The sequence below is a fragment of the Ylistrum balloti genome, unplaced genomic scaffold (assembly GCF_031769215.1).
Source record: "Ylistrum balloti isolate Yb309-2 unplaced genomic scaffold, AGI_CSIRO_Ybal_v1 Utg370406, whole genome shotgun sequence".
In the NCBI taxonomy this organism is placed as follows: domain Eukaryota; kingdom Metazoa; phylum Mollusca; class Bivalvia; order Pectinida; family Pectinidae; genus Ylistrum; species Ylistrum balloti.
In genome coordinates, this window is record NW_026782277.1 from 254,050 (window position 1) to 269,253 (window position 15,204).

Here is a 15,204-nt window from a genome sequence, read left to right on the forward strand (position 1 = left end):
CGTCACCTTCATCTTATAATACAACCAGTAGAAGGTTAGAGTGTGACGTCACCTTCATCTTATAACACAACCAGTAGAAGGTTAGAGTGTGACGTCACCTTCATCTTATAACACAACCAGTAGAAGATTAGAGTGTGACGTCACCTTCATCTTATAACACATTCATCTTATAACACAACCAGTAGAAGATTAGTGTGATGTTTCGATGACTACATGGTCACCTTCATCTTATAACACAACCAGTAGAAGATTAGAGTGTGACGTTTCTGTGACTACATGGTCACCTTCATCTTATAACACAACCAGTAGAAGATAAGAGTGTGATGTTTCGATGACTACACGGTAACCTTCATCTTATAACACAACCAGTAGAAGATTAGAGTGTGATGTCACGATGACAACACTGTCACCTTCATCTTATAACACAACCAGTAGAAGATTAGAGTGTGACGTTTCGATGACTACACGGTCACCTTCATCTTATAATACAACCAGTAGAAGATTAGAGTGTGACGTTTCGATGACTACACGGTCACCTTCATCTTATAATACAATCAGTAGAAGATTAGAGTGTGACGTTTTGATGACTACACGGTCACCTTCATCTTATAACACAACCAGTAGAAGATTAGAGTGTGACGTTTTGATGACTACACGGTCACCTTCATCTTATAACACAACCAGTAGAAGATTAGAGTGTGACGTTTTGATGACTACAGGATCATCTTCATCTTATAACACAACCAGTAGAAGATTAGAGTGTGACGTTCTGATGACTACAGGATCACCTTCATCTTATAACACAACCAGTAGAAGATTAGAGTGTGACGTTTCTGTGACTACACGGTCACCTTCATCTTATAACACAACCAGTAGAAGATTAGAGTGTGACGTTTCGATGACTACACGGTCACCTTCATCTTATAATACAACCAGTAGAAGATTAGAGTGTGACGTTTTGATGACTACACGGTCACCTTCATCTTATAATACAACCAGTAGAAGATTAGAGTGTGACGTTTCGATGACTACACGGTCACCTTCATCTTATAACACAACCAGTAGAAGATTAGAGTGACGTTTTGATGACTACACGATCACCTTCATCTTATAACACAACCAGTAGAAGATTAGAGTGACGTTTTGATGACTACACGATCACCTTCATCTTATAATACAACCAGTAGAAGATTAGAGTGTGACGTTTCGATGACTACACGGTCACCTTCATCTTATAACACAACCAGTAGAAGATTAGAGTGTGACAATGACTACACGGTCACCTTCATCTTATAACACAACCAGTAGAAGATTAGAGTGTGACGTTTCGATGACTACACGGTCACCTTCATCTTATAACACAACCAGTAGAAGATTAGAGTGTGACGTTTCGATGTCTACACGATCACCTTCATCTTATAACACAACCAGTAGAAGATTAGAGTGTGACGTTTCGATGACTACACGGTCACCTTCATCTTATAATACAACCAGTAGAAGATTAGAGTGTGACGTTTCGATGACTACACGGTCACCTACATCTTACAACACAACCAGTAGAAGGTTAGAGTGTGACGTTTCTATGACTACATGGTCACCTTCATCTTATAACACAACCAGTAGAAGATTAGAGTGTGATGTCACGATGACAACACTGTCACCTTCATCTTATAACACAACCAGTAGAAGATTAGAGTGTGACGTTTCGATGACTACACGGTCACCTTCATCTTATAACACAACCAGTAGAAGATTAGAGTGTGACGTTTTGATGACTACAGGATCATCTTCATCTTATAATACAATCAGTAGAAGATTAGAGTGTGACGTTTTGATGACTACACGGCCACCTTCATCTTAAAAAACAACCAGTAGAAGATTAGAGTGTGACGTTTTGATGACTACAGGATCACCTTCATCTTATAACACAACCAGTAGAAGATTAGAGTGTGACGTTTCTGTGACTACATGGTCACCTTCATCTTATAACACAACCAGTAGAAGATTAGAGTGTGACGTTTCGATGACTACACGGTCACCATATCTTATAATACAACCAGTAGAAGATTAGAGTGTGACGTTTTGATGACTACACGATCACCTTCATCTTATAACACAATCAGTAGAAGATTAGAGTGTGACGTTTTGATGACTACAGGATCATCTTCATCTTATAATACAATCAGTAGAAGATTAGAGTGTGACGTTTTGATGACTACACGGCCACCTTCATCTTACAACACAACCAGTAGAAGATTAGAGTGTGACGTTTTGATGACTACAGGATCATCTTCATCTTATAACACAACCAGTAGAAGATTAGAGTGTGACGTTTTTATGACTACACGGTCACCTTCATCTTACAACATAACCAGTAGAAGATTAGAGTGTGACGTTTTGATGACTACACGATCACCTTCATCTTATAACACAACCAGTAGAAGATTAGAGTGTGACGTTTCGATAACTACACGATCACCTTCATCTTATAATACAACCAGTAGAAGATTAGAGTGACGTTTTGATGACTACACGGTCACCTTTATCAGACAAATGACCAGTGTGGAGCTTACTTGCACTGACGTACGTAGTGTACGAGATGGTACGGAATCGACCAACTATAATCCTATGTACACTCAAGCAGAAAATAGTGTGACGAGATGGTAAACAGATTATAGACCAAAATAATACACCATATGGTAACAATGTACTGTAGTCAAATCGGCTACTCTTTGTTTAACACTTGGTCTTAGATATGCGAGAGTCTGTGACCCTCTCATCCCTATCAAGTATTGGCCTACTGCGGCGTTTCCAGACGGCTTCCTTAACCAATCGTCTGAAATGATTGTTTTTCCGGCCGATTATTTTGGATTTTTCCCAGTCAATGATATGCATTTGCTGTGTGGAATGATCTGTAGGTACAGATTTATTGATCTGGAACTGTAACCGATAAATACTTTAATAGAACCGTCTTCTTTCTTTACTATGAGGGTGTCAAGGAATGACATAACGCCATCGATTTCTTCCTCGCAGATAAGTTTTATGCTGTTGGTGGTATCTACGGAAATAATACACTCATTCAAATCTTTGGTGTATAATGTATAATAAGGTTACTGTTTTGATAATGACACGTACAAACATCATATCAAAAGATAACATTTGTTCTGTTTTACATTTTAAAAAGCAATTTATTATTGGACATGATCTTGCACGTGCAAGATGTTTTATCACGCTGCAGGTAGGTTGATATGTAACATATACCGAATGAGGTACGATACTGGCGAGCCGTGCTGTATGTTTATAATTGAGATATTTTGAAGAGGCGTGTGTTAGACTCAATTTCAAAGCGCACATTATATATACATTATGATATGTGATACTATGAGGAAAAAGAAATGCAACGATGATTGCAATGTTTTAACCCATATGAACATATAGTTATAAGCATCACCATTATAGAGGTCATCTGGCCCCACTTGTATAAAACATCTCAACTTGAGATTTCCTCAAGCCCAGATTTTCCTCTGGTCTTCTTAAAAGTTAATAAAAATACTCGTATTTGTTGTTGCGACCTATCATAGAAATTCATTTCGTGAACAAGTAACCCGAACTTTAATGCAGTCGTAATACTGGGTTAAATTAGTCCGTATCAGTATTCTGAATATGTTTGAATAATATTTCAATAGATGACCCATATCGGGCCACAAAAATGCCGCAGATTCTCGAATTAACCGGGGATTTTTGTGTAAAAATAGAAGAAAGTTTTTCACACATAGCTATTCTACAAATCCAAGTTGTGACACTTACTGAAGTTGTCACCGCATGCCATCCTATAAAGGATATTTGCAGATGTAAGATCAGCTTCGGTTGGCGAACTTATAGAAGGACGACGGATAAGGTAACATCTGGCCATTTCTGGATAGTCACATAAGTTCTGCTCTCTATTTAAGATGGCTCGTTAGATGTCGTCCCAAAGATCGATGAGTTCTTTGTTATCTACATACTCTCATTTCCACTTTTCAAACTTTTTGAAAAACGAACAAAACAGATTGTTTCGCCATGTATGATATTGCCATATATCTTAATGGTTACTCTCGTGTTTTATATCACCGACTTTCTTACCTTCAGCACTGTTGTTTGTAAGTTAAAACTCTTCATTTGTGGGACTGTTATCCTTTGAATTTTTTTATTCAAATATCTCTGGTTTCCTTTCCTAAGGAATAACATTTATCTTTATTTTGAAATGTTACTGGTTTGCTTGATGTCAATTAAATGTAAGATAAGGTGTCCTGCTGGGGGCATTTGACAGTAGTACACAACCATACACTCCATACATCGCGTACAATTGGAGGCAGTCCTTCAATGACAATATCACTTCTTCAATGCTGAACTGCGGAACGTTACATGATGTCGTTCGGAACTTACACACTTTTAATGTTAACATAGATGTGTTGTTAATCGTGAAATAAATATAGCACAATATTAAGCTGATGAAGTTGACAAAAAACTTAATATTTCGGCTTTTATTATTTGGCTTCTACGCAATCATTAAAATAAGTGAAACATCGTTACACGAACAAAAAACAGCAGAATGTTTTGGACATACACCGTGGAAACGTCTGATTACTTCTAGATTTTACGGACAGTTATTGACATTTCCTGTAAACACGATGTTTCTCTCTATAGTTGTGAACGGCTGTCTATTGATCTGATAAATAAACCACGTGGTCTGCTAGCTGCTGGAACATGATACTGTACATATGTATAGCATTACCTTATAACTTACAAACAAACGATTTGTCGAGTTGTAGACATAAAGCCGGTATGTTATCAAGTTTTATCGGAACTAATATAGGTCATTTGGCCTGATGGATTACTATGACCGAATACTTATCAAGAAAGTTGGAGCATTGTTACACAGCAAGTTCGATTTAACAATCATCAAATCTGACGACAGCTGAATGGCTCTATCGTATATAATCCTTATTTGTATTACATGGTGCTATTCTTTTCTGTGTTTTTTTGTAAAATCCTTACTTTCGGTTTACATACATAATACACATCACCTTAATGCAGATGATGTTGTATTCCATAGTGACGTAAGTAAGGTTCCGTGGTGTAGTGGTTATCACGTCTGCTTAACACGCAGAAGGTCACGAGTTCGAAACTCGTCGGAACCTTGGTTATTTTTTTGGCACCATAACGACTGTTTCGACTAGCTATGATATAGATTTTTTTCTGTTCATTGTTTTTTTTTGTGTTTTTGTACACAGGTTGCGTTTTTGACAGTTAACGCGTTTAGCAAACTATGATGATTTGCCTTTTTCATATGCAAACATATACTGGTGTGTAGTTTTTGACACAAATGTCTCAATATGCATTTGTCTAGATATCAGAGCTACGTCATCCTAGATACAAAATGTGACAAGTTATATGTAATTTACACATTTAAAATGTTAATAATGTTATATATATATGACAAAGCATTCAATATATGTCCTTTATATACAATTGTTTTGAATGTTGTCCAGATCTTGAATGTATGAGAATTGTCACATAACGTAAGTTGACCTCTTAGGGGTCAAATGGATGTTTATATTCCGGAAATAATACAGAACGTGATATTTTGTTGTGTTTTATTGATTACTTTGATAACACAAACAAGTAGTACAAAACGTTAAACTTTACATAATATGATATTTGTTTACATGATCTTGCCATATTTAATATATAAACAAAATATACATATAACTTTGCACTTAACAGCCACAACGTATTTAACAACAAATGTATTCACAAAGCTTAGGGCGACAGCCCTGTCTCTTGAATCATTATTAATTTAGACCGGATAACATAATATAACTCTAAAATGATAATTCTTTTATAAATTACATGTTTGTTTAAATTGTTGTATACATATATACACTTTTATTAATAACGTAATGATACCGATTCATCAAAATGGTTTCCTCAACATAAACTTCATATTGAATCGAAATCATATTTAATGACAAAGTGGAGACATACTTCACATGAACATATAACAAATATGAAATAAAAGTTACAAAAAATAGACAATCTGACAAGTTAGTCCGATTGTATTATTTTTTTGCTGGTGTTTATATCTGATTCTAATACGGCTAGCCTAACACAACAGAAGAAAATAGCAAGAAATGTGGACATTTAGCTAAATATAGATTTACTTAGTATCATGTTTTTACGATCGAAATCCCTTTATTGGCGCATGACACATTTAAGTCCACGTGAAATAAAATAAGACAATGTCGGGAAATCCCTCCACATCCTAGAATATTAAATGTCTGTTTTCGTCAGACTTGACTGATCAGCCAGACTACAACCATGATCACATGCAGGTCTATAGTTTTGACATATTGAGTCCTTTCTCGACAGCAATACCAGGTTGGTTGAAAAAATTGTGAAATGACATATCATAAACAAATGTGACGTTACAAATCAATATTGTTATTAGCTTCCATGAATTTTAAACAAGTTACTGAAATTGGATAAATCTTAATTCAAGTTTGACCTTAAAATTATTTCTTTATTATATAAATAAGTGATTAAGATAATGAAACTATAGATTAGACAATACATGGATTATATTTCCGCATTGATCAAGTCAATGTTACGTTAAATTAACATCAACATTACAGTTTCTGTGAATATCACCTTATATAAGTTTCATACACATATCAAATGTATTTACATCAACCTGTACATAAAGAAAGTAAAATAGATGTTATAATGTTGGCAGAGAGGTTTCCTGTTTCCGGAAATGGCACCTGGTTATATAAAATATTGTTTTCTTATTAGTTGTAACACTTTGCTCGGCATGAAATTAAATGCCGGTTTTCTCCCCGTCTCAGATTCTTGCCAATAAGATAAAAACGATATAACAGAAAAATACATTTATGTTTAATTACATTTCATAAACAAATCCAAGCCATGAGGAGACGGTGTCATCCATATTATCAGATATGATTCTGGTTATATTATAAGTGTAACATTTCCCGAGACATGGACCAAACTTTTCAAACTTCGGAGTCCTTATTGTACATACTGAATGGGGAATTAAAAAAAACTTAAAACGATAACATTTTTTTAACAAAATAATTAAAAGGAATGAAAAACAAACATGGTGCTAATATCCAAAACAACTTTTTGTACATCTAAAAAACGACGTGATAGATATCACTATACAGTAAAAATTCACTCGGAATACAGTAAGATGATGGGGACAGCTGTATGTCGGGAACATACTGAAATTATTAAAATCATTTTAACACGAAAATTCATATCAATGAATATGCGTTTGTGAATTGTTCCTGAACTGAATAAAAATTGCCGGAGTTACCAATGTTTTAAGTAAACAAATAAAGATGTTCAACATTGTACGTATGATGTATTACTGTGAAGCTTATTCTTATTACACTAAGTGTTTCACAAAATATATTCACATACACGTAAGAATATAGCTAATAAGGTATGCTACGTCACAAACGATAAATCAATATACTGTATATCCTCTCTAGAACATCGTATTTATCAATGTATACATTACAGTGTTTTTACCACATTTATTTACACTGACTTACAATAATCATATGAATATATTAATATATTTTATATCTATTTTTTATATTTCATAATAGTTAGATCAATTACATAGTAATTTATATCAATCGGTATGACTTATCTGTAATAAACAAAATATACAACATTATATTATGTACAATTGTTTCTGTTTTGTGACTTTTAATTATATAATAAAAATAAATTTAAATATGATTATATACCTATGTGTGTTATTTATAGCATTCCGACCACGTGAAGACGCAGCCAATCCGATATTGTCTGGTAGTTTGCCTTCATCCATTTGATGTTTCCTCTGAAATAAAAAAAATGGTTTATTTTTATCGATAGAAACAGAAGCAACAACATCCGCCATATAAACCTCGGTCAAATAAGTAATTGAAATAAGACACTTCACATGTAAGAGTTGCTTCCCTTGAAATGGTTAGGCCGTGATATGCCGTTATTATTGACAATACAAGCATGCAGTGCAAATACTATGCATGTTATCAATCTATCAGCTGATGCCATTTATAGACCCATAAAACAGCTGTGACACTATTTTGAAAAAAAACAGATATGTTACAGTCAAGATTTATATGTATTCATAGGGAAAATTATTTTTGAATGTATATAAAAGGTTAATATTATCAAAAGTGTGCTTGATGTAACAATGACTTGAGAAAAATAACCCACATATTTTCAAAAGAATAATAAATCAAATTTAAGATGTTGTAACCTTATCAACTCTAACGAGTTCCTCGTTTCTCTAAATGCTACTGCAGGCATCTTTGCGCTGAATAACGTCGCCAGCTGAAATATTAATTTTAGATAGTTAAACCAACATTTAGTCATTCCATTCGCGGGATCAATGGCAGTCCTATTTCAATTTTATATACAAACTGATTTAAACTTTTGGAATATGAAAACAAATATATAAACCGAGGCCTTTAGTAATTAAAGATATATATGTACTGCAAAATCATAAGTTTTCGTGGGATATTTATTTTCATTGATTTGGTCTGTATTCCTAATCCACGAATTCATATATCCAAGACCTGTTGCAACTTGTACAATTATGTTTATATGGCTTTATTTATCCACCAAATATATTGTCTACGAAATTGTTTTTTTTTCATATCGCAAAAATCTAGCCCACGAAAATATGTGATTTTACGGTATATCATGTAAATGAAAGACATGCGCGTTACCGTTGTGCTGTTCGACTTGCCTAGTTGTTATCATCATAATTTTTCAAAAATCCAAAAGTTGAAGATGAAATCGATAAAAATATTATAAGCATACTTAAAACTGAATAATTGAAAACATCCAAAGTGATAAAATTATACGATCTGTTATTTGAATACAAATATGACTGTTTGCAGATATTTGGGAAATAGGTGACAAAACATGCTAAACATTTAAATCATGACTGCAGCGAATTACTTGTTGCTGGATGTGGAACAGCGATACAATATCTTGACCTGATGAAAATTCGCAGTTAATCTACCCTGTACTTTTCAAGGAATGTGAAACGATAAAAATTCTACGTTTCCTTGATTTTGACTACAAATGCATCCATTGATATTGTAGTAATACATCGGTATCGTTTTTCGTTAAATGACCATACTTCCACGTTTCTATCTATCAAACTGACATCTGACAAAAAAGTTGTACCTGGTCCAATTCGAATTCCGTGTTGACAAATTGAGTCACTTCCGCAATTGTTTCTCTTAAAAGAAAACCATCCGCTCCGAATCTAAAAATTCAAATTACCAAACAACAATAAAATAAAAGATCAGGGATATAGAGTGTTGTCATTAAATTGATCATAATTTTAGACTAGCATTTACATTGCCATTGGAAACCAAAAGCACGTGTCGTCTTATAAATAACACAACATGTATATTTATATATCCAAACTTGTCAAATGTACATGTATATTTTTGCACTTTTCAATACTAGTTTACATGTAAAACCAGATGTCATTGTCTCGTATATCTTTTGATTTTGGAGCTCACAAACGGAAATGTCATTAATTTCTGACTATCGCATACGTTGCACCGGTGAAGTGTATGTAGACCATCCTCGTTCGTGACGTCATGACATTTACGGTCCGTTTATTATCACGAACAAATTCCAGTTTAGTACAAAATATTCTATATTTGGATGTATGTTGTAGCATTTAATTACTGACGAATATCTTCAATAAAACATCGATTTTCCACGTGATACAAAGACGACTTACTGTTCATTGAGCTGTTCCCATTTATTCATAAGAAGATGAAGTGCAATCATACGTCCCAGCGGGTTCTTGGCGAAGTAGCTCACAACCAATCGTACGTCTTGTCGCTTTATTTTTGTCTCGTCAAAAATCCAATTTGCATATCTGCAAGATGGAAAACGGAAGACGGAATGAAAAATATATCGCAAGACAGACATTACAAGGTAAAATATTGTTCAATATAAACACTAAATCAATTGCTAGTTATTCTCAAACCATCAGTAGATGATGTTTACCTCCATAGCAGCCAAGGCTTTTGCGTCTGCGCAAGCGCCTCCATAAGCATTTGCCGTTCCGCTGCGACGTTCGAGACCTGTGAACGATTCCAAACATGATCCCATTCTTCAACACTACCCTCCCGTACACCCACCGAGTAGATCGTCAGGGAGAAGTGAGACGGAGGTCTGAAATGTAGACATGAAATGTCTTTGTATTCCATAAATGTTTTAAATTTTTAAATGATTGCTAATACATTAGTATAACCAAACTCAATATTTATTGTTTCTCCGTTGATTGACTATAGAAAAAAGTGCGCACATGTCATGCCTTACCCAAATTTCAATTAACACAGAACTATGTTTGCAAAGTTCAAACAAATATATCTCTATCAAAGTATGAAAGGACGGTATTACAAAAACATAGGCAAGTTGGTTCTGTTGACAGAGTTGGCCATTTTATAGAGGCTGGTAGATTTTGGCGTTGATAATATATAAAAGATCCCTATATTAAAACAGAGTTTTAGTCATCTTTATACTGAAAAAAGCATAAAAAAGGAACATAGGTGTTTATGACTAAATTTAGTATGATGTCGTGGTGTACCTTTAACAAACAGTATAATGAAATATCACACAACGATTAAAGCGCTCACAAATTTTTAGAATATTTGAGATATTCCATTTACTTGTGGGTCTTTTATACAATCTTCGAGATAGCAAGCGGTAGGATAAGCTGGAGTTCTTAAGATTTACAACAACCTGCATGTAACATCTAAACTGATTCCAATTACACGTGACGTTCTTACCAAATATATAGAAATACTAAATTAATAGAATTATGGGGCTAGTGCAAAATTTAGGCCCTTAGCATTACTTAAATAAAGTTTACCTGGCTATAAGGACCAGTTATGATCACCATGGTAACCTTTATACATTATATATACTCACTGAACTCCATCTTCCTTCCACTGCCGGAACTTCTCCTTGGCGTAGTCTATAGCCTTGGTGACACCTACGTCACAGGCTGTAGTTAGTATGACCTCTCGGAGGTACCTAGTTGAGGATATAAACTCAATCAAAACATGTTTCCTTCTATTTTGTTTGTATATAAAATGATTCGGTCTAGAAAATTGATTTGACCGATATGTACAACTTTGCCCCGCTTAGGTTTACACCATTTCTTCACATTTCTATCTCAAACATGCATTTGCTTTTCATTCGATGATTGGTAATTATTAATAAAGCATTCATACTTCTCAGGCAAGATTCCGCCTGGTGACGTCCCGACCTTGTCATATACCGGGGCCACAAGGTCATGCAAGTATTGCTGAAAAAGGATATCAAAAACATTTTTTGTACAATATTAATCTGAATTGAAGGTAGTTTTCCTAACTTTATTTTTATAATCAACTGTGTGGGTTAATTATTGCAATTTATGTTCTTTCTCCACGCATAGATAAACTTGAGATTGAAAAATCTCAAAACTCTAATTTAAGATCGGGGATTCTTTTATTTCTATCGCATTAAGGACATGCATTCTTTCAGTTAATATTTGTATAAAAAGGTAAAACTCGTATCTTTATCTATATCAAATTCTAAAATTTAAAGATTACAATATCTTCCTCTTTCCTTTATAGATAAAGCAATAATTGAACTTACACGTAAAAGTATGTACGCTCCCTGCTTTGATAGCATGCCTTTGATGAACCTGATAGACTCAAGCATAGCCTCCCAAGGGACGTAACGCTCCTCCTTATTTAGATATGTCGTCATATTGAATGCCACGTCATAATCCAGTAGCTTGGCCCTAGTGCCAAAGGGAAACATATAACTCATTTTACTTAATGCATAGAAAGAAAATGAAGGTCTAAGTTCATGTAAGTAATAACCTCTATATCATATTACGGAATTCACATTGAACTGATTAATGAAAGTATTATATTTTTGTTTGATGAAATATTCATGCAATGAACGCCACAGTCTTTTATTTAAATGCTAGAAGATTTATATTAAAATGGTCGATGTTTAGTCGAAGTGTTATTTGGCTTGAATGCCACGGAGTAATTTTTCTTTGCAATAACGTTATCTCTATACATAATCACAGTCTTCAAATGCATGTACATGTAAAAACAAAATTGTAAATTAAGCTCTAAATAGGTAAAATCCTGATATACACTGTTAGGTTATAAATATGAGAACGAGCTGTTATACCTTGCTAAGTTGAAGGCATCACCGATCAACCCCGCTCTGTTTGCTTCAGCAAAAACCTGCACAAAAATTTCATTAAATAAAATGATATAATGTCATGTTCATCATGACCAATGGTCGTGAAATTAGACCTTAATGGTATTTCGATATTGTCCGTTTCTACAGTCATATACATTTTAATCAAATACCTCGACAATGCTGTATATGTCTATAATTCTACCCGTATTCTTTTCGACTGAACAGTGTTTCATTTTACATCAAAAACATTTGCTTGAGTAAAGGGACGTTACTCTTTGAAGTTTAAAAATACTCTATATTAACTGTTAATGCTATTCCTTACTTGTACCGCTTGTTTGCAATTATCTACAAAACAATGTTTTGATAGTTTACCATTCTCAGACACACCTCTAGAGTATTGATATAAATTACTATTTTGTAAAAAGTGTAATGTTTCCTCGTTTTACCGACAAAGTACCCAGCACTTTATTATTGAATCCTATACTGGGTAGGTAGAAGTCAAAGACAAATGAACGAATCTTGATATGTTTGTATATTGGTTAACGTCCTGTTAAGATTTTTATTGGCTGCGCTATAATTTTGATAGTGCGGAACTGATGCTGACTATATAGTTCTTCACATCGAAATGATATTAAAATAAGAGAAATTGTTTATTACCGTGTGATCTTCGTTAAGTTGTTCAGCCAGAGATCGCCACATGCTGAGCTCGTAATTAACCCGATAGAAACCAATGTAATCCACGTTACCCAGAATCCACTGATTTTCACCTTTCGGTATCCGCGCTAAAACAGTAACAAATGATTCCTTTTGTCAAGAATAAATGCTAATAGTTGTTATTGTGTTCCTGAATCTTATTCAGACATAGTATTACACAGTATCATGATAATATTATTCCCTCTTATCCTCTTCCGTCAATATCACGGTTAGTGTATTTCAATATTCTTTCTCAGTGAACCAATAGGACAAGAAATTGTTACCATTTTTAGAATCACATATAAACTTTATACATTTTACAAAATTAGCAAAACAAGCTTTGAGCTGATATTGATCAATCTTGTTGGACCTGATGGAAGCAAGCGGAGGTTGTACAGTATCTTCTCTCGTACATTGATGTCTCTTTTATACTGTAAGTATATTTCATAAATCCCCCTCCATCCACTAATGCTTAAATGTATATCTCCTTTTAATGCTAATTTGAATACTTCCATTGTAGATGATCAACATTGTTCTCATACGTGTAATAATCCAAATCAAATCTTCAAATATAGGTCCCGGAATTGAATTACCAGTGGCCAAAGCAACGGAGAGATTTAAAACCCCTCGCACACGTTTACAATATTTCAATCTTCAAATTACAAAATTATCCAACAATAATTTAATTACTACGTGTGATTTGACATTTAATCACTTAATTAATGAAAAATCGTTTTTACCTGAATCCATGTTCAACCATACTATCTTCCGGTTGTTAATATCTGGTTCCGCTTCAGTTACGTAAGTAAACGGAATATGCCATTTGTACCTGAAAAGTACATGACATTTTCATGGTCATGTTCATTAACGTTGTCGTCCGAGGGGCACCATAAATACATATTTTAAACACTTTTATTCATACATTGACACTGTCATGATGTCTTTGTTATAGTTCGTGCCAAAAATATTTCTGATAAACGATTGTATAAAAGACGGATAACCGACTTATTTTCGTTCTTAAACGTAAATCATGCTATTCGACAGAGACAATTTGCAACAAGAATTAGACTACGAAACGACAGTGTTAAGATAGAATGAATAACACAAAATAAGCCATACCTTAAATTGATTTGATAAAACTGAATAGCCAAGCGCAATTGAAACGTGGCCATAGACGATTGTTGCTGAAGGCAGTCATATTCAAAATAGAACCATTTGTAAAATAGCTGAAATGAGAATCAAAACATTCAATACTTACTCATATGGACTTGGATCGCCCATGCTGGAGTTGCCATCGAGAAGGAAACGGTCCTGGTCAAGAATATAATGATCGCCGTCAGATCTGAGGGTCACCACGGGATACCCCATTTGTCGTGTCCACGTATCCATAATCTCGCCTATCACGAATTTGTTCTCAACAGCCTGTAAAACGGGACGTCACAGTGAATGTAGCCACTAGGAATCACTGAACGAGCTTTTCCAACGCAGGTAAAATATACGAGATTTCAGACCCTTTACATGTTTTACCTATCATTACGATTTAACGGACTCCGGTTTTTCTTTTAACTGAGTGAAATCATATCCACGCGTGTCATTACAACAAGAGCACAATCTTTTCTATACAATAATAAATCCAATATTCCAATTTCAAGTGTTTCTGTTATTATATTGCCTTCATTATATTGATCTTCGGTTTGAGTTAAAATATTGTAAGGCATTGTTTTATGTTGGTTCTAAATATTTAAAGTGTTAGAGTGCCTCCTCTTGATAAATTACTTCCTGACCTTCTTACTTTATACGTGTAGATGGGTTAGAGTAGCATATAGAATTGTCGAGTTACAAACAATACCAGCTAACTCACCTCGGAGAATGTCTGCCACAGCTGTTCCATAACGGCATTCTTGAATTTGTACCTTGTTACATACACCTGTATAAGTAAAACAGCAAACGGTATAAAAGCTATAGCCTGGAAGATAATACGTGTCTCCATGACAACCGTTTCTAGGTAAAATATATGTCCTTTGTACAAATACATAATTAAAATTACAGTATCGATTATTCCTTAAACGACTTTTAATTGTCTCTGTTATTCATATTTTTAATGTTGCGATATGTTTTTGTCATGGAAATCAGCTACTGAAACGATGTTCTTTTTCATGCTCTTCCTTCTCATTTTCCGTAGTAATTTTACAA

At 34.3% G+C, this 15,204-nt stretch overlaps 1 protein-coding gene and 1 non-coding gene across 2 annotated transcripts in view; one reads left to right on the forward strand and one right to left on the reverse strand.

The window, feature by feature from the left end:
• Nucleotides 1-5,107: 5,107 nt before the first annotated feature.
• Trnav-aac (transfer RNA valine (anticodon AAC)) lies at nucleotides 5,108-5,180 on the forward strand. The gene has a single exon. It is a non-coding gene; the product is annotated as a tRNA-Val (tRNA).
• A 2,531-nt stretch (nucleotides 5,181-7,711) lies between these two features.
• The window catches only part of LOC132554467 (glutamyl aminopeptidase-like), a 51,318-nt gene continuing 43,825 nt past the window's right edge, over nucleotides 7,712-15,204 (reverse strand). The window contains exons 9-21 of the mRNA XM_060218785.1: nucleotides 14,873-14,938; nucleotides 14,270-14,433; nucleotides 13,752-13,840; nucleotides 12,976-13,100; nucleotides 12,304-12,359; nucleotides 11,752-11,899; nucleotides 11,346-11,419; nucleotides 11,041-11,145; nucleotides 10,114-10,281; nucleotides 9,842-9,982; nucleotides 9,271-9,352; nucleotides 8,333-8,406; nucleotides 7,712-7,909 (exon numbers count right to left, since the gene is read on the reverse strand). Coding sequence (XP_060074768.1) covers nucleotides 7,831-7,909; nucleotides 8,333-8,406; nucleotides 9,271-9,352; nucleotides 9,842-9,982; nucleotides 10,114-10,281; nucleotides 11,041-11,145; nucleotides 11,346-11,419; nucleotides 11,752-11,899; nucleotides 12,304-12,359; nucleotides 12,976-13,100; nucleotides 13,752-13,840; nucleotides 14,270-14,433; nucleotides 14,873-14,938 — 1,371 coding nt within the window. The 3' untranslated portion in view covers nucleotides 7,712-7,830. The remainder of the gene's footprint in view (nucleotides 7,910-8,332; nucleotides 8,407-9,270; nucleotides 9,353-9,841; nucleotides 9,983-10,113; nucleotides 10,282-11,040; nucleotides 11,146-11,345; nucleotides 11,420-11,751; nucleotides 11,900-12,303; nucleotides 12,360-12,975; nucleotides 13,101-13,751; nucleotides 13,841-14,269; nucleotides 14,434-14,872; nucleotides 14,939-15,204) is intronic.